This window comes from Helicoverpa zea, chromosome 8 (assembly GCF_022581195.2).
Source record: "Helicoverpa zea isolate HzStark_Cry1AcR chromosome 8, ilHelZeax1.1, whole genome shotgun sequence".
Taxonomy (NCBI): Eukaryota; Metazoa; Arthropoda; class Insecta; order Lepidoptera; family Noctuidae; genus Helicoverpa; species Helicoverpa zea.
Genome location: NC_061459.1, coordinates 8,863,309 through 8,881,722, shown reverse-complemented (window position 1 = coordinate 8,881,722; position 18,414 = coordinate 8,863,309). Strand labels below are relative to the sequence as shown.

General features: G+C 34.9%; 1 protein-coding gene across 2 annotated transcripts; it reads left to right on the top strand.

The window, feature by feature from the left end:
- Positions 1-7,332: 7,332 nt before the first annotated feature.
- On the top strand, positions 7,333-18,122 carry LOC124632687 (proton-coupled amino acid transporter-like protein CG1139). Of its 2 annotated transcripts, none has more exons than XM_047167627.1 (9): positions 7,333-7,485; positions 13,016-13,150; positions 13,485-13,635; positions 13,914-14,035; positions 15,372-15,456; positions 15,818-16,062; positions 16,349-16,561; positions 17,282-17,451; positions 17,609-18,122. In XM_047167627.1, coding segments are annotated over exons 1-9 (1,362 nt in total). In that variant the 5' UTR covers positions 7,333-7,483; the 3' UTR covers positions 17,848-18,122. The 2 variants fall into 2 exon arrangements, with proteins under 2 accessions (XP_047023583.1, XP_047023582.1); XM_047167626.1 differs by lacking the exon at positions 7,333-7,485 and adding an exon at positions 8,438-8,639.
- The last annotated feature ends 292 nt before the right edge of the window (positions 18,123-18,414 follow it).

Sequence of the window (18,414 nt, the reverse complement as noted above, 5' to 3'; positions counted from 1 at the left end):
AATATGTTTATATAACACTGAAAAGTGCTCGAAAGTGGCTTGGGGAATCCAAGCAAACATCTTCAGTCTAGACGTAACCGTCGTAAATTCGAGGAATGCGTCTACACGAGCGACGGTTATTTTCTGCGTGACCCCATTTATAAATAAACGGTTATCATTCACGCTAAATCTTAACAAACTTATACATACTCAAGCAATAAAAGTTTTTCAGTAGTTTTCCCGCCTAGGCAAAATAGCTTTGTCCGCTAGATGGCGCAACTGCAAGTCTAAAAATAGCACTCCTTTCCGACGTCGGCTAAACTGCAGCCAAATCTAGTTAACATGTTATTAATAACCACTGTTTACTCATAGTTTGTTGACGTTATTTTTCGTCACTTCTTAGTCCATATTTTTAGTTTTCGCAGTCATAAACTATATAGCAGCTTTTTATTAGTTCGATCGAATATCATGACGCCGTCCGCAAACCGAATCTAAATCTGTCTGGTGGTGTACGAGCAAATTGACATTGATTGTCGTAGTCATTGACCCTACATTTGGCACAATGTCTTATATTGGCTACTTTTCGTTTAAGAGGTAATTCGGTCAGACGACATCTATCTACGATATTACATAAGAATTAACTACGCACACCCTTCCTGGTAGTGATCAATAGACCTATATAGACGACTGTACATTAAACGGTTGGGTTGACAGGAAATTCATTATTTTTATTAAATAAGCTCTGTTGAATAATATCAGTTAAGGTCACTGCATTCGTTTACCTAAAGTATGTATCAGTCGTCCGCAAACTCAGTGAGGTTAAACGTTCAAGAGCAGGGAGGTATTTATATTGCTACTGAATGGAGACTGAAACAGATGAAAGGCACTTAACATAAATTATGCTGATGACTTCTTCGATATATTACAATGTTGCCGACGGAAAAAGTATTTTCTTTACTAAAAGAAGCATGGGTCGACGGAAAAATTTAAATGATACAAAGTTAACCAAACGTTTTGGAATAAAAACTGGTACTTACCTATTACCTATGTGTATAAGTTTGTTTTTTTTTTCAATGCATAGGCATATAGTTATTCAATGCCTGCTGGAATATCGAAAACAAGTGGGCTGGTTTGCTTAACACTGCAAAAATAAAGATTGGTTAATAAATTAAATTACTGTTTTAAACATATGTGAAATCCGATGAGATGTATTATTACTAAATAAATATGTACCTACATAGGTCTGTGCGAACGTTATTTTATACATCGTCTGCCTTGTTTTCAAAATATTAACATTGCGTTGGCATGTCACTCTATCAAACATTATTTAGGTTTTTTTCTTCAGTATGTTAAATGTACAATAATTACTTCTCTACAGATTTATTATTTACATGAATACATGAAGTAGCATTCATATAATTTTAAGATGATTTTCTTTAGGCTTAAAATAAGTAGGTATATTGCATACGGAAACATGATATTTAGCAAACATCGCGGGATTAACGAGTAAGCTCTATCCCAAGTAGCATTTTGTTCCATTTAAGAGTACACATTTAGTTCCAAGGTGAACTTAAAGCATTACTACAGTATAGGTGCAATTAATTACACCTATACCTGTCTAAGGGACTTATAGGGGTGTAGAGTAATACTTTTATACGGTTGTGGGTGTTATAATACTTAGAGTATTATCCTTTACTATACAACTATCCTTTAGTCAGCTTTCTGACTAAGAGCATTCTAGGAGGGTAGAGATACGGCAACCGCTGTTTAACGGCCTACTTGTTCGATGTTACAGAGCTAGCATTTTAATAGAACACTTCTGGTCATTTATAAAGCCAAAGGCTGTTATGTTTACTTGTTTTAGACTGTTATACAGCCAGTAGCTATATTAGGACTTGTTTGTGATACTTAAAATAACCTTTTTTTACAATCTGTACAGAAGTGTTTAAATGATTCACATGTGGACTGTAGGCTGTTAGAAGGACTATATAACAGTTCACATAGCCGTATTTCATTTCCACCATTTTGTTCTACGTAACCTAAAATATTTTTCAAATAACTCTACAAGATTAATGCAGATTTATCACAAAATACGCAGATAGAGCGAATGAGTTTTGGTTTCATGTTAAAATTAATTACCGTAGTAAGTATAATTATAATGGCAATAAAATATCAAAAACTGAAAATGAAAATTTTCCTCTCAGCCAGTTTTAAATATTTCAAAATGAATAAAGCGTTCTTACAGAGGCGCATGAAAATTTTAGTTGTCAATATGTATATGTCACCGTAAGATTACAAACATCGTTAGATTACAATCTATCTCGAGAGATTGTAAACTGTCGAATTATTGTAAACCGTAACACCTGATTGCAATTTAACGCATTATTTTTCGGTATATTATAATCTATCGATGAGAAATTGTCAAATTGTCAACTGTCCGAAAGCTCTCCCTGATTGGTCAGTCTTTTTGTAAGATCGAGAGCGATGTAGAGCGGTCAAATTGTCAACTGGCGTAGAACGGAATGCATCTTGCGCGCTGATTGGTAGAACGTCAAAAAAGACAATGTTCTTTGCAACTCCCGGTGTCACAGCTCTTTGACGTGCAAAAATAAGTGACGGTTTAATTTTTTATAAAATCAAAAATTGTACTTAATTTTTAAGACTCAAATTACACACAATTAGAATTGTATTAAAAATTGAAGTTAGTGACGAAAACGAATCGCTGCAAAACCGACTCCACGTAGTCTTGTCTGCCCTACCCCTAGAGTGCAATTCAAAACCGCGTAGGCGCGGAGGGGCGAGGCGGCCTGCGAGCTGAGGCGCAGGTAGTTTCAGCGCTCGCCGCCGCGGCTGAGGCTGGCCGGCTCTGCCGGCCAGCAAGCCGAAGCTGCGGTGGTGAGCGTGAAAACCATCTGCGACGATAAGCTCGCATGGGACCGCCGGAGCCCCGCAGCGCCGGAGCCGTGACAGAAGTTATGCTTGCTGCATGTTGCATGCTTACTTCCATGCTGGGTCAATTAATATGGGATGTGTTATATTTTAAACAAAAAACTCAGTAGGTACGAGTTAAAAAATTAGAAGGTAAATAAATATTTTTATGATGTCATTTAATAGTATTTAAGAAGTTTACTGTTAGAATGCATGCTACAAATTTAGATGCAAAAAAATAACCATCATGCTGAGTTGTATTTATAGTGGAAGATAACTCGTGGCTAAGATAGTATTATTTAGATGCTCGACGCTTTATTAATTGTGGCTGACTTAGTAATTTAGAAGGCAACATACATTTTTGGGGGCGAATAATGATATTAAAAAGAAGCCTGTTTAATTAGCACCCCTTTTATTTTATTTTTAAATATTAGTTTGTATTTGAAGACAAAATACCTAACTGTATTTTTATAAGAGTTATTTTTATATAAATTTAATGCTTGAAGAACTTTTGAAGAGCATTTATTTTATTTAACTGACACCTCTATTTCATTCCTAACTCTACGGGAACTCCATGGGAACAGAACGGCTGGTCGTGATTGGTCGATCTTACAAAAAGACTGACCAATCAGAGAGAGCTTTCGGACAGTTGACAATTTGACAATTTCTCATCGATAGATTATAATATAGCGAAAAATAATGCGTTAAATTGCAATCAGATGTTACGGTTCACAATAATTCGACAGTTTACAATCTCTCGAGATAGATTGTAATCTAACGATGTTTGTAATCTTACGGTAACATATACATTTCACGATAAAGTTGCATTCCCATGGCATTAACATGATATAGTATATAAAACAGGTACTACCGCGTGTTATATTATAATAATAATCCGTCGCAGTTAGTTTGCCCCGAATCCGTGCACTCCGTACAATTGTCAAACTGATATATTAAAATGTGGAAATAATTTAGGATACAAGTGAATTTAAGGTAGCTTACTGGAGTACTTTTGTCCGATTTTAACTGTGAAGGCTGTGTATTTAGCCACTTATTACTCTTTATTCAACTCATTTACGTTGTATGGTTCACAATGCGTTCCATATACATAGTGCCGTAAGTCAGCCTTAAGTCCGATGTTACTACTTAAACTGCTATTATACTTCTAATGTACAGCCATAGTGAACTTAAGGCTGTCTAATTTGTGCCCAAACTGGTTCAATAAAAGCATTATAGCAAGCTATACAGCTCATACACAGCTTGTAGAGTACATGTGAACGACTAGACATCTTATATAGAACCCCGAATGCTACTTGGGATATTTCCCTGGATGGACATAATTATATGACTAAACTGTTTTGGTTTAGCTAAACATTATTACTGCGGAAACGGAGCACATAGGGGTATTTTGCATTTTTAGCCGGGCGAAATTATTAGTGCGGTTTTTTCTGCTGTAAAGTAGGTAGGACTTACTAATATTTACAGAAAACCATTGAGAAGGCCTTAATCCAAAAGTGAGTATTATGGGCTGATACGATGATAAAATAAAGGAATATTCATGATTTGGAGAAGGTTTTATAGACTAACTAATTAGATAAAAATCATATTGAACAGGTATTCTCTACTTAAATGTTTGTAGTTAGAGCTCCCTGGTATGCTTAAATCAATAAATAAGCGTGTTATAAAGAGAACATTTAATAATTTGCTTGAAAACAATGGTTAATTGTTTTTAGTTTACACCAGCAGTAACGTCTAAATTCTGTCAAAACTAGCAAAAAGTAGCACCTAATGTGTGTAATATCTATCATCTGACAGTGTTTATAATACGTTACAACAGAAATCATTAGCCGGAAGCACTCGGAAGATAACTATATTCACTGGGAAAAGTACAATTCATTAAAAAACGGTTCAAACATTTTGAACTTTAAGAATTGATTTTGAACCTTAAAAAATACACGTAAACATTATTAAATCCTAACAAATAAAACTGTTCTTACCTGTATAATCCATAGTAGTTTTGGTTAAATAGCTGACAATATAAAAGTTCTGAGGTTTCAAACACGGTACGTTTTTAATGTAGCCAGAAACTGACGCGAGTGCATGTCACAATGATCAAGTTCCGAGAGGTTTGTGGCTGGATGGCGCGTGAGTAGGAGCCTGAAAATGGTCGGATTTTGTTCAGTAGTTACCTGGCTTTCTAACAAGCATTTCTTTTCTGTTGAAGTTTGTTTTTCTAGTTTCGCAGTTTCCCGGCTAGAAATGCAAAATACCCCTATGTGCGGAGGATGGAATAGTTTGCTTATAACTGTCATGCATAGTTTGTTAAAACAATAAATATGGATTAAATACGGCATAGATATAACTTGATCAATAGGATCTCATGAGAGCTAGCCAATGCTTCCTCGAATGGTGGTTTGGAGATGTTTATTATATTTTAAGTCATCATCAAATTCATTGATCTTTATTCAAATAAATCAGAGTTATGAGAAATGGTGACGTTAGAAGGTTTTAGACTGCGCAACCAGAGAAAAATTAACTCATATCACAAAGCAAGGTTTGCTTCAGTTTCAGCAAATAGGTCTGCCCCAAAAATATCAATCTGCTGTTGGTTTCTAGCATTATAATATACAAAGGTTTGGCAACATCAATGTCCACATGTATGAGATCAGAGGTCATTCAACTTTAATACGTAATTGATAATAAATCGTTAATTACACGTGGACGTTGTCTCCTTTGCAACAACTTATGCTCTTTGATTCTATAAGACGCAGCCAAATGCGTAATAGACACTTACTGCACTACGTAAGTACCTTCACTAAACATATTATATGCTAGACTAGAATAGATAATTCCGGTATCTAAGCATTTCCTCTATAACAGCGCCAAAGCGTTTATTTTGTATGAATTTCAGCAAGTCGCACTCAGCTTTTGATATTGATCGATGTTTAGGAATTGTAAATATCTAATTCCAAAGTCCATTTTAACTGAAACATAACTGAATCTATTTTCAATTTCAATAGCGTTGTTTGTTGTGACCAACAGTATTAAAATTGTTTGGGTGTTCGTTTATTAATTTACCTTATCTGAATTATACATCACAAAATTATATTTTTTTTTTGAAAACAAACCAATAGTCATTAACAAACTACGTTGCAAAAGTTGATGGCTGTCTGAAAGTATAACAGTAAACAATTTTAGCATGTTATTTTTAAACTATGATTTCAGTAACGGTGAAGAAAACTCAGTTTTAACACTGATACTGTCCGACGTAAACAAAGAAAAAACTAACGTAGGTGATGCTGAAAATACAACGGTAATTAGTCAAAGTTTAATAATAATTTTATTGTCTCTGACATATCGTGCAGCGCTTGCGCCGTCCTTCCAGTCTCGTGATTTACCTGTAACCTTTCTGTTAGGAGCTATACGTAGTAGGCATAGTAGGCATCATATAACATTTTACTCTTCAGAAGGATGAAAGCATAGGTATTCAACTCAGATAACAACCAATCTAATTGCAAAAGGATTATGTACCACTTGTATAATAAGCCCACCATTACGCATTACTAATCTGGCTATTGTTTAATCCTTTGCTTTGTTAAACACTACTTCAAACTTCATGCTTGACAATATGACACGTGCATACGATACTTGTCAAAGAATGCAAATCAAGCAATTACCAGTTAAGACACGAATATGATGATAGACAACAGACTCTTTTTGTAAACTAATTAAAACTGTATTATTTGGCAAAAAGAGCAGCAATGTGTTTTCACTTTGTTAAAAATTTTATAACAAAGTGAAAACGTACATAATGTATGAAATATCGAGCAATCTTCACGCTTCATAGCCAACGTTATAAATGACTTCTAAATATTTGCTGCAATTCCTATTCACATAGTTTGAGTATCTCAAAATATTTTATCACTAGCGGTTCCCCGCAAGTCCGGCCTTCTGAGGGGACTACTCCCCGTTCGCGGGCAAAAAGTAGCCTTCCTCAGGTACTAGAATATCTGTGTATCAAAGTTTCTTTTAAATCGGTGCGAGCTCGTAGACGGACAAATAGAGTTGCTTTCGCATTAATAAGGATTGGGCCATTGAACTACATAGATCTTGCAAATGCAAGTAACTCACACCTTTAACAACTCTGCCAATTAAAGCGAAACAACGTTCATAATTCGCATGCTCCGTAATAAACTTATTTACAATACTTACAACATTGTCAATATATTACAACAAAATGTAAATAGGATTTCTGATGAAACTTTGCCTTACATTTCACGCCAAAGTTTTTCAGTCGCAACAATATTTTGAAGGACGAGTACCTACGACGTAAGAGTGTGAAGTCCGTCGTAAATACAAACAACATGAATGAAGACATCTTCCTACATGTTTGGCATCCATTTTTCATATTTTTGGATGAAGTTCGGTATTTTGTTAGTCGATGCCTGGACATTGAACAGTGCTGAAATCAAGCGCCCAAGTTTCATGTTGGACAGTGACAAACAAAATGCTTTTGCTGTTTTCACAAAATACAAAATAAACAACATCTCCTCTCCACCCAAATGAGGATACAATAATGTAAGTATTCACACATCTGTCAAGAACGTTATATTCAAAATTATTTGAGGTCGTGTAAAATTAACTACAGAACACATAATATCCATTTTAATGAAACGTCTATTTGTATCGAAGTATAACATTAATGTTAAGTACTCCTTAGTCCTCAGTCCCATGGAGTTTCAGTGCCAAATACTCCCAGTAACAGTCACACATCGGTATTCTATACCTATTTTTAAATTAAAAACGATCTTCTGTGTGCCAAATGTTAATAAAAGATTGTTAGAACTATTACAACATTCAATTCTTGTCTAGAATCTCGCGTGATAACGAATGTGCTGCGTAGTCGTCTGTTCACTTGTGACGTATTTTATATCTTATTTGTAACGCTCGTGTGCACGACTGTACAGCTCGGAAAGTATTTTTGCAAAAAATTAACAGTGACAATAAATAGATACCTACACTTCTTTATAATATGTATGAGCCTGTTAGCATAGGCATAATCCTTAAGCTAAAAAAGGTGAAAAGGATATTTTTTAAAGCATTTTTCCTTAAACCATTTAAAAATACGGATTATGAACTTGAGGAAAAAATCTTGTGCCAAGTCCCTAAAAGAAGATATTTGCATAATGAAAATAAACGTCCTTCCTACACATGCGCACAACTCTTAAAGAAAGACTAAAATATTCACTACTTTGTGAGATAATAAAATTATAAAAACATGAAATCATAAATATGACACGCTGCAAATTCTCAGACGACACTACGATTAAATTATTCGAGGTAGTCAAAATATATCTTAACCCGCTATAAATAAGCATCGATTTATCTAAACTTTAATATTAACAATAGTCGTCCAGAATTCCAGATTCCACTGGCCCTTGAGCTAAATGTCGATGCCAAGATGGTCCCTGAAACGGTCACGCGTATTTTATATTTATAAAGATCACTATTGCACACTAAACATGCGACCATTGACTGTCGCAGCCCGTACGCGAGCCATGTCGCACGCGCGCTCATAACATGTATCGATACAATAATATCGTAATATATAAACAAATCGATTAAAAACTCTCGAGTTACTCCTGTGCCATCCTGGATTTTCATACTAATTAAAACAAGTAAACATCAGTGAAAATGACCAACAGTTACAATATGAAGGAGTTCAGTTCGACGTAAGTGGTATTTTTTTTTCTATTAAAAATGTTATCGGCCGTGACCGTGAATAAATTGCGAAATGTTAGTCCAAGAACGCATATTGAAATGAAAATTTCGTGTGAAAATCAGAAAATGTTCCTTCTATGAGAAAAAGTGAGAAATATCAGTATGCTTTTTGATCCAAATAAACTAACTATTTTAGATAACGTTTCGAAAATCTATTCCCAATAAAACTATTTGTAGAACATTAGTTGTAAACACTACATTCTGTTATAACTGAAATGGCGCCAAAGTTGTGTAATTTTCACGTGTGAGCCGCTAACGAATGGTTAGTTTTACACTTTCTTGCTCTAGTGGCCATCATGCGTAAAGATATGTATAACAAACTATGTAACTATAACGTACAGGTGTTGATAGAAACCAATCTCTATTTTTAATCAAGTTAATTTACCATAGCTCATAAAATCTTTGTGAATCAGCCTTGATTTCGTTTTATTTGGCTAAGGATATTCGGCACTCAATTCGCATAGCAACTATTCGAGTAGGATCAAAAACCGGAATTCTCTTATGACTTCATAACGCAGGTAGTTTGGAGCTTAGTCAGAGGTTGTTTACACACAATCAAACTTGATCGTGTATGTAACCTCAATCAATACCGACTTGATGACTTTTTAAGTTTGATTAATCTTATAATTAAGTAAAGGGATCATTAGCAATGTCGGTCAAAACAAATAGTATAACATCCTTTTAATAGCTGGCATGTACCTTAAAACTATTCCGTCTTGCGATTATTTCTCGAGATTCTACTAGCATCCCATTAACTCTGCTTTACGGGTGATATTATTTTTATTAATGAACTTTTTATAAATAAAGGTAAATTACCCATTTACCTTTATTAAAATAGCTTCAATTCTCTTGTCGAGTCGGATAAATAACCAGAGGTCCTGTATCTGTAGGTAGCTGAGTATAAGATGAGTTTTTTTCACCACCACTCATAACTTAAGTACTAAAGCCTCAGTAGCGATCCTTTTCCTGACCATGGTAACTCGTAAGTTTCCCGACGCCCGAGACACCAAACGCAATAAAGGTGTAAACAGTTTCACACATTCCCCACCCTTTCATTTTCAAAGTTATGAAAAAGAGGGACTATATCGAAGTGCATGTGTTTGGCAGCTAAACAGCAGTGTTGAGTACCTTTGCAAATTGCATCATAAAATCGTCTAGTTCAATATCAGTCGATGACGCCAACGTCACACAATGCGGTCAACCAATTAATTACTCTTACATACCTAATTAGTTGTTGTTTAGAATTTTTTATCACCTATTTCTATCAAAAAAGTTACAATCAATTTACCTCAATTTTGTCGCACTTTTAATAAAAATCGGTCTTGGAGTAAAGAGGTCATCGATGTCGCTATGGTGAACTTTGACATAGAAAGTCAAACACACAGTCTTTAAAAACCTAAATCAACACACAGCTACTCAAGAAAATATAACATAGACACATTGATATACAAAAAGTTTTTTGAATATCAATGTATAGACGGCTCCCTATGATTAATTGAGAGAGCAATGTCTGCAAAATCAAGGTGTGATAAATACCGGAAGCATTTGTCATGTTTATGTTTACCTTTAATGTGTCGCACATTATCAACAAATATGGCCATAGTGATGGCACATGTCCAAAAGCGAATGTATCACGTTCATCTGATAGCACGTGCGAGATCTATCTCTAGTGAGCCTGATAATATGACGCGTTTTCCGTGAAAGAACACGTTCGAAGTCGATAAGATTTTGCTATTACCTGTGACCTATTCGGTTATCAATTGTTTTTAAAAATGATAAGTCACAATTAGCATATTTTTCAAATGATTTTCATCATATCATCAAGATGAATAAGGAAATTATGCAGAGCAAAATGTTATTAAGATTTAGATAAATACATATGTGGTCTATGATGTAGACTCCGTATTCTATAGAAAAGTAATTCCTCGAAACGTCAAAAGGTTAAACGTTGTGATAGAAACCTATACATACATTTCACAAATTAGCAACAGATAAGTTAGGTTTTTTTGTACGCTATTAGATTGGCCATCATTATCGATTATGCAAAAAACGACAAAGTTTTAGAGGATATTAGCAATTACCGGTAATAAATCACTGGTCTTTCCTACCTACGGGTAATACCTGACCTGAGCTAATGATAACATACACAACAAATAAAGACAAATCGCAACAAATAAAGATCTTCTTACTATCTAACGACTAAGAATGAAAAAATTACAAAAGAGAGGAGGTAAAATAAGAGAAAAAAATGCCTGTTTTTTTATTTACCTTACCTTGAATAGACGATACATAACTTCATACAAAATTATGCTCTCGTCTTTGATAACCAACACAATGTAAAGAAAATAGTGACGGTGACAATCACGTTATCAATAAAGCCTTTTATAGCAGCAGACTACAATAAATGTACTAAAATTGCTTAAGTAAGCTTAGGAAATAACTCAGTTAGTTCATATTTCCATGCTCTAAGTACATGAATGTTAGATATTATTGTTTTACTAGTTACAAGCAGATTCTGATTAGGCATAGTAATTAACCTTTTCTTTATGGCATGTAAATTAATTGTTATAAATAAGTTAGATATCACTCGTAGCCATAGTGATACAAAAGTTTGCATACATGAAAGGACTTCTTAACTACGATACTCACTCCTTTTCGATGTCGGTTATATATAGATCAATTTTATTTGTTGCACATGCACTTATTTTATATAGACTCGAGAATAGGAAGATATAGGTATTGCAATAACTAAACTAGTTGTTGGAAACTTTACTTATTATATTATAATATTTTTATTATCACATAAAATTCCACAATGCGGATGAATGAGTTAAACTGGTTAGGAAATTATTGTTAAAATATTTAAAAAAAAACATGATATTTAGGAGGATGTAGCACGTATTTTCGGAGAATCATGTTTTTTAATGATTACAAGAATCGATTGTTATTATTTCTTTGAAGAAGCGATTTATGGCAATGAAGGAAACATTTTTTTCCGTTTTTTGCCGAACAAAACCCTTACTCATGGTTTCCTGCTTACTCCATCTTATCTTCTTTTAGGAACTCAAATCAGTTTAGTAGTTTCTAGTTTTGACAAAGATACGTACATGTTTTCATCGTCTCAATGTCTTCATATCTTCTAAATATAAAGAATGCCTGCATCACCTAGGCAACTGAAGACGTACTTTTAATCTGTCTGCACTTGATTTATAAACCATTTGCCGATCATAAAGTACCATTGGATTCTTGCTACGTTCAAAAATAAATATGCTTGGCGTTAAAATCGCTTTGAAAATTTAATGTTATTGCGATTTTGTCTAGCGGACTTTAAAGGACGTGGCACATTACAGCAGCACGGCAACAGCACGGCTCCACACCAGCATTTAAGTTGTCATTCAATTTAGAGCATTAAATCGTGTATATTATAATATATTTCGTAATGTCAATATGAAAAAGCCAACGGCGAGCAGTCAGCGTGCTTGCCGCTTCCACACAACTCGACTCGCCGCCCGCGTGCTGCAAGCGAGCGGTCCTCATGCGTACAGCGCGCCGACGGCGTGCTAATTGCGCGCCGACTCCGAGCCGGCAGCGAAACAATGTCATTACGTCGTGTTCAATCATAATCGTCTTAAAATAATATTGAGTTTGCGGTGACAGCAAGCTTACACCTCGCGGCCGGCGCGCGGCCGGCGCGCCGACGGCGAGCGGACAGCGCGTGGTTGGCGCGCTGGCAGTTAGCCGTAGTCTTAATTCGAGGCGACGCCGTGCTGCAGCCGTGCTGTTGCGGTGCTGCTATAATGTGCCACAAGCTTAAACATGCATTCTTGAGCTATGTACACTATATAACTATGTATATACATTAGCGAGCAAGGAATTCATGTCAGTCACCAAAACCAACCCTGATTGATAGCTAGTGGGCGTTTTGCGGCATTTTCGCCTTGCAATTAGGTATGTGTTGATAAATACCGACTTCGCGTATAGTTTATTGAACCTAACGACGGTGTCTATGAATAGTTTGAATTCAACATTAAACATTACTATGGCTTCATTCCAAGGCAACGTTAACAGAAACAAATGATAAAAAATCTAATGAAGTAACTATTCGTTAGATGAAACACGACATTTCGAGACAAGCGGCCTTAATACAAAAACTTAAACATCTCTTGAACACTTGTCTAGAAAAAGTGTGGCTGCAAAACGGACCTTATTTCAACGACATCATTTGTAATTTTTTTAGACAAGTGTTGAACAGACATTCAAAATTTTTTTGTGGTACGGCTGAAGATGTTCAGAATTTCAATCAACTGGTTTGTCTTGTCTTTTTCAGGGCCGTCATAACAGAAAATGGACTCTATCCCTCAACGATATCCATTAGCACAATCAACACAAAATGTAAAGATAATGATTTGGAATGCAACGCATACGATCCTTTTCAAAACAGAAAACTGGAACATCCCAACTCGTAAGTACAGTTATAAATCAAAAGTCTCCCAGACGATACACGAATCGTCATTGAACTTTAAATAAAGAATCCCATTGAATTTTTACGTTACCTACTACATTAAAAAAGCAATCGTAGTAATTCTCCAGCTTGATAGGAAATCAGTCATTCGTCAACTGAATGAGTGCGACTTTATTCTAGCAATAAAAGACGCATAAATCAAAGCACGTGCTCAAATAAAAATCGGATTCTTTTGAGAGTTATGATAAGAAGTTTAATCACATTCTGGACCTTGATTTTACTTATTCATGGCTAATTTGAATTTCATAATTACCTTATGATTATTTTATTGTAGAGATATGAGGTCATTTGCGAACCTCCTGAAATCGTCGCTGGGTTCCGGTATCCTAGCCATGCCAGCTGCATTCAAGAATGCGGGTACACTAGTCGGCATCGTCGGGACAATCATATTGGGATATATCTGCACACATTGCGTTTATTTATTGGTAAATAATTTTCATATGATACGATATGACGACTAATTTTATATCCTCAAGTCCATACTAAACAGAATTAATCTAAAAATAAATACGTTAACTATAGTACAACCTAGGAATTATAATGTTATGCTGTATGAGAACCGCATTGTGGTCAAATGGGAGATGAGAATAATTATGCGGAAATCTAGAATTAACCTCAGTAACATCACTTCAAGTTTGGAGGCCATATTCCTAACGATAATAAAATACAAAATATTTATGAAAGTATACCTACATATTTCCAGGTTAAAACCTCACAAGAAGTTTCGAGAGTCACAAGGGTCCCTTCATTAGGTTATGCAGAAACTGTTGAAGCGGTATTCGCCACAGGACCTCCACCCTTACGGAAAATATCTCGAGGAGCCAGGTAAAGTGCCTATTTGCTTTTTTGTCATTTTTGTTCCATGACCTGTTCAATGATTTTGCCTAAGAAACATGACATATATTGTAATTCTGTACTGACTCTATGCTGTATACGCTGACTACATGTTTACCATTAACACATGGAACTGATTAATCCATTCTAAACGTTTGAAATTCAGCCGTCTTGTTTAAAAAATAATAATAATCTGTAGGCGTGATTTGATAATATTTACTCTAACTAATTAAATACATATCTTAAAGACAATAGTGTTTGGATATGATGTCTGGTGTTTAGTATTCTCGTTCATTATGTCAACCTTTTCTTATTTGCTCTTGTTGCGGAACAATGATTTGCATGTTCAAGTAATTGTGATGACAAACTAGAATGAATTGTATTGAATCTATAAAGAATTCATCATCCTCACTCCGTTATGTTATCGGTTGAAAAGTTTTGAGATCAATCGATCCATTAATCTATAATATTTTCATTTAGACTGAATTCTATGAATCGAATGAAAATGAAGACTCTACTCTTTCGTTTTCTATTTCTAAATCTGAAATAAAATTGAATTTCTCGACATTGTGATTAAAGAGCGCAATTATCGTCAGAAACATTTAATTTATCGTGCAAATCCGTAATTGTCACAACACTCGCAGTGATTTTCTCGTTGCCAGCATTTGTGTCTGCGCAACATTTAGAATCATTAAAATCGCCAACTGGTACAATAGCTTGTAATTCACGTGACCCATGGGAATAGTCACGTTCCCAATGTATGACATTTTAAATTTGAGGTAATGAAACCAATAGATACCTAAGGTCATGTATTGCAATGGTTAGGACTACTGTTAGACCATTATTGCTGTCAATATATCTTTCATTAACCATTGTCACGTGGTTTCTGATTCACGATTAAAGATTGTGTCTGGGTGCCGTGGGAGATTTCCTATACAAAATATCTATTGCATTGTAGCTGTCTGCCAAAAATGAATTCTAATTTGATCCGAAGTCTGAACATCAAAAGAAAGGCGTAGACAGCTATTTAGATAATGTTGTTTCAATAATATTTATCTGGATGATTTATTATTATACATATACCTGCCCGCCTACTCCATTTCTGAGTGACTTGAGAATGAGCAAAGTGTTTGATCTTTCTGCTAATTTCATGAATTTGTAAATGACGTTGCACTGGCAGAGATCTTGTTAACGGCGCCTAAAGATTGGCTCCCCATCAAGAATAACATCTTGCAAAACGATCTGTAGGATCAATAAGCAGTAGTTAACTATAAGTTTGCACCTTTACGCCTACTGGTGTTAAACAAGCGTTTCGTTCATATTTCAGGATATTTATAGATTGGGCCATGGCTTTCACCATTCTTGGCGCCTGCGCGGTCTATGTCATCCTACTCGTGGAATCTGTTCAACAGGTATGTTGGACGGCTGACAAAACATACATCTTTTCTCATGCACTTCAACTTAAATTATATGGAAAGACTACAAAAGATTAGTTAATGACACCAGTGTATTGGCTCGAGTTTATTTTTTATTTCGTGTTATTTTTAACTGACAAAATAAGCGATGCTTCTTTAAAGACAATGGGATGAACAAGGAGAAAGCCAAGTATCTACAGGTTCTTTTGATACAGTTCTTATTTTACCAAAGAAGTTACGAAAAAACATTGACCTACCTTAATATCTATGTGTAAAGTATTTTTCCGTATCCTCCAAAACCAAAAACACAAAAGACTTCTAAACTGTCTTATATTAAATAGTTTTTTCTTAATTCCAGATCGTTGACTTCTATTTCGTGGACAATGAAATCAGCAAAACTATGTACTGCCTCATGTTTTTGGTCCCAATCCTGATCTTCACACAAATCAAGAATTTAAAATATTTGGCGCCGTTCTCAGGATTCGCAAACGTTCTACTGGTTCTTACATTCCTCATCTGTCTGTACTACATTTGCTCCGATTTCCCTCCTATCAGCGATAAACCGATGGCAGTTGATATTGGAAAACTTCCTCTCTTTATCGGGTAAGGAAACTGACATTAATATTTTCTAATTCTGACTCTACTCACCACACGGTTCAGGTGCATCTTCAAAGTCTGGGACTCGCTGCTAAAGGCTTATTTTTTCTTCGTGTCTAACCAGCATTCCACACTTAAGGAAAAGGCAGAGATGATAAGTCCTACAAATTACAACATGAAAAATTATTACAAATATAAAATGATATTTCCAAAGTTCGTTATACTTACTTAATTAAAATTAAATTCTTCATTGTTATAAACATCGCTAATTTGAACCTTAACTTCATTCCAGTACAGTTATATTTGCAATGGAAGGCATCGGCGTCGTGCTCCCGGTTGAGAACACCATGGCTAAACCCAACCACTTTCTCGGCTGCCCTGGCGTGCTGAACATCACCATGTCTGTAGTGGTCTTATTGTACATGTTCATGGGATTTTTGGGCTACGTACGTTACGGAGACCTTGCACAAGGCAGTATCACCCTTAATTTGGACACTTCTGAAATGTAAGTATCTAGCCTAGTAGAAGTTCTTAGCCGCGGAAACAAAAACCATATGAAAAGGCGTTTCTCGAAATATAATTATGTACCTATATCCACCAGTTTACTGCGATAGAACGCATAGGTATGGACATCAAATGTTCATTCAGCAAAACCAAGCAAAACCAAAAAATGAAAACATTTTTTTTTTAATATTATGTCTATCGTACAACTCTATGGTAGGTACAACTAACTTTATAGTGAAAACTTTTTTCGTTTCATTATAAGTCTATTATGGTACTGGCTACCTTACATGAAAAAAAACGGTGAAATGCCATAAAATTTTATTTTTATTTATTATTTTTTTAAGTTTTAAGGCACCTCAAACATTTTTTGAAGAAAACTGACCAGTATTTGCCTATTACTGTATAGGTGACAGAGCAAACAGTTCCTATAAAAAATACTGTCTCTTTCTTTTACATGAAAATGTCAATGACATGAAAGTCTAAAGAAATGCCATTAAATATTCTTCTAATTTATTAATTGTCACTATGTCTTTATAGCAATTTTGTAAGTTTTTCGCATTGACCATATTGACATATAACCATATAACTGTTTTTCGTCGACTATAGCCATAGTCTCTACGTTTTATGAAATAGGTTATATCTAAAGTACCTAAGTATTTTTACAAGTTGTGTAAATTATATATTTGATTGAATTCAATAGAAACTTAATTTCTTGTTTCAGCCCTGCCTTAACTGCCAAGGTGTTCATAATTTTTGCTATATTCTTTACATACACGCTTCAATTCTATGTGCCTATGGAAATAGTCTGGCGTAACACTAAAGGATATGTTACACAGAAATACCATAATATTGCCCAAGGCGTCATCCGTGCAGTATTTGCTGTCCTTACTGGTGAGCATACTATAGTTATTTTCTAAACATTTTTATATTACCGCCGGTACTCAAATAAGCCTATCCTTAAATATATTTTTTTTATGCACTGGCTGAATAATAATACAAAGTAGATCATTCCCGACATTGTTTCATTTACGTTTTATTTTTTCCACAGTGATAGCAGCAGCTACCTTACCCCGCCTGGAGCAAGTGATTGGACTGGAAGGAGCTTTTTTCTACTCCTTCTTAGGCCTCATAGCGCCATCTTTAATGGACGTTATTTTCAAATGGAACAGAGGACTTGGAAAATACAACTGGATTCTTGTAAAAGATGTTATACTAATAGCGTTTGGAAGCTTCGTGCTGGTCGCAGGAGTAACTCAAAGTATTAGGGAAATTATTAAGACTAATTAGTGAGTAGGGAGAAAAAAACTGGTGATAAATGTGTATTATACTTGAGATATTTATGTAAATATAGATAGGTGCATTATTACATTTAAGATAAACAATATTGTACTTAATAAGCCGAGTGTTTGTATTTAATTAATTTTTAAAACAATAAAAATCCTGGCTTATGTAACGCTTCGACATGTGAAACAGGGATAAACACTGTAAATATTAATGTTATTAAAAATATATATTTTGGTAATTACTTATTTGTGAAATACGAATACAAAATACGTAAACAAGTGCATCTTTATTCTTTTCACTGGAGTAATATTATAAAGAGGAAAAAAAACCTTGTTTGTTTGGACCGTAAAGGGATCCGAAACTACAGAAAGGATGTGAAAAAATATTTATTATTATTCTTAGGAAGAACATTGGCTTATTTTATCCGAGTTCCCTCGAGACGTCGGTGAATCCGTAAGAAACAGCTAGTAAAAGTATAAGCCCGTAAATATTCCTATAATTATTATCACTATGATCATATTCTACCTATATCTATACTAATATTATAAAGAGGAAAACTTTGTTTGTTTG

Excerpts from the sequence above, each read along its gene's own strand:
- LOC124632687 (XM_047167626.1), top strand. The coding sequence starts at position 8,602 with ATGACCAACAGTTACAATATGAAGGAGTTCAGTTCGAC. Across the intron at positions 14,036-15,371 it reads AAAATATCTCGAGGAGCCAG|GATATTTATAGATTGGGCCA; the intron begins GTAAAGTGCCTA and ends TTCATATTTCAG. Across the intron at positions 15,457-15,817 it reads TCGTGGAATCTGTTCAACAG|ATCGTTGACTTCTATTTCGT; the intron begins GTATGTTGGACG and ends TCTTAATTCCAG.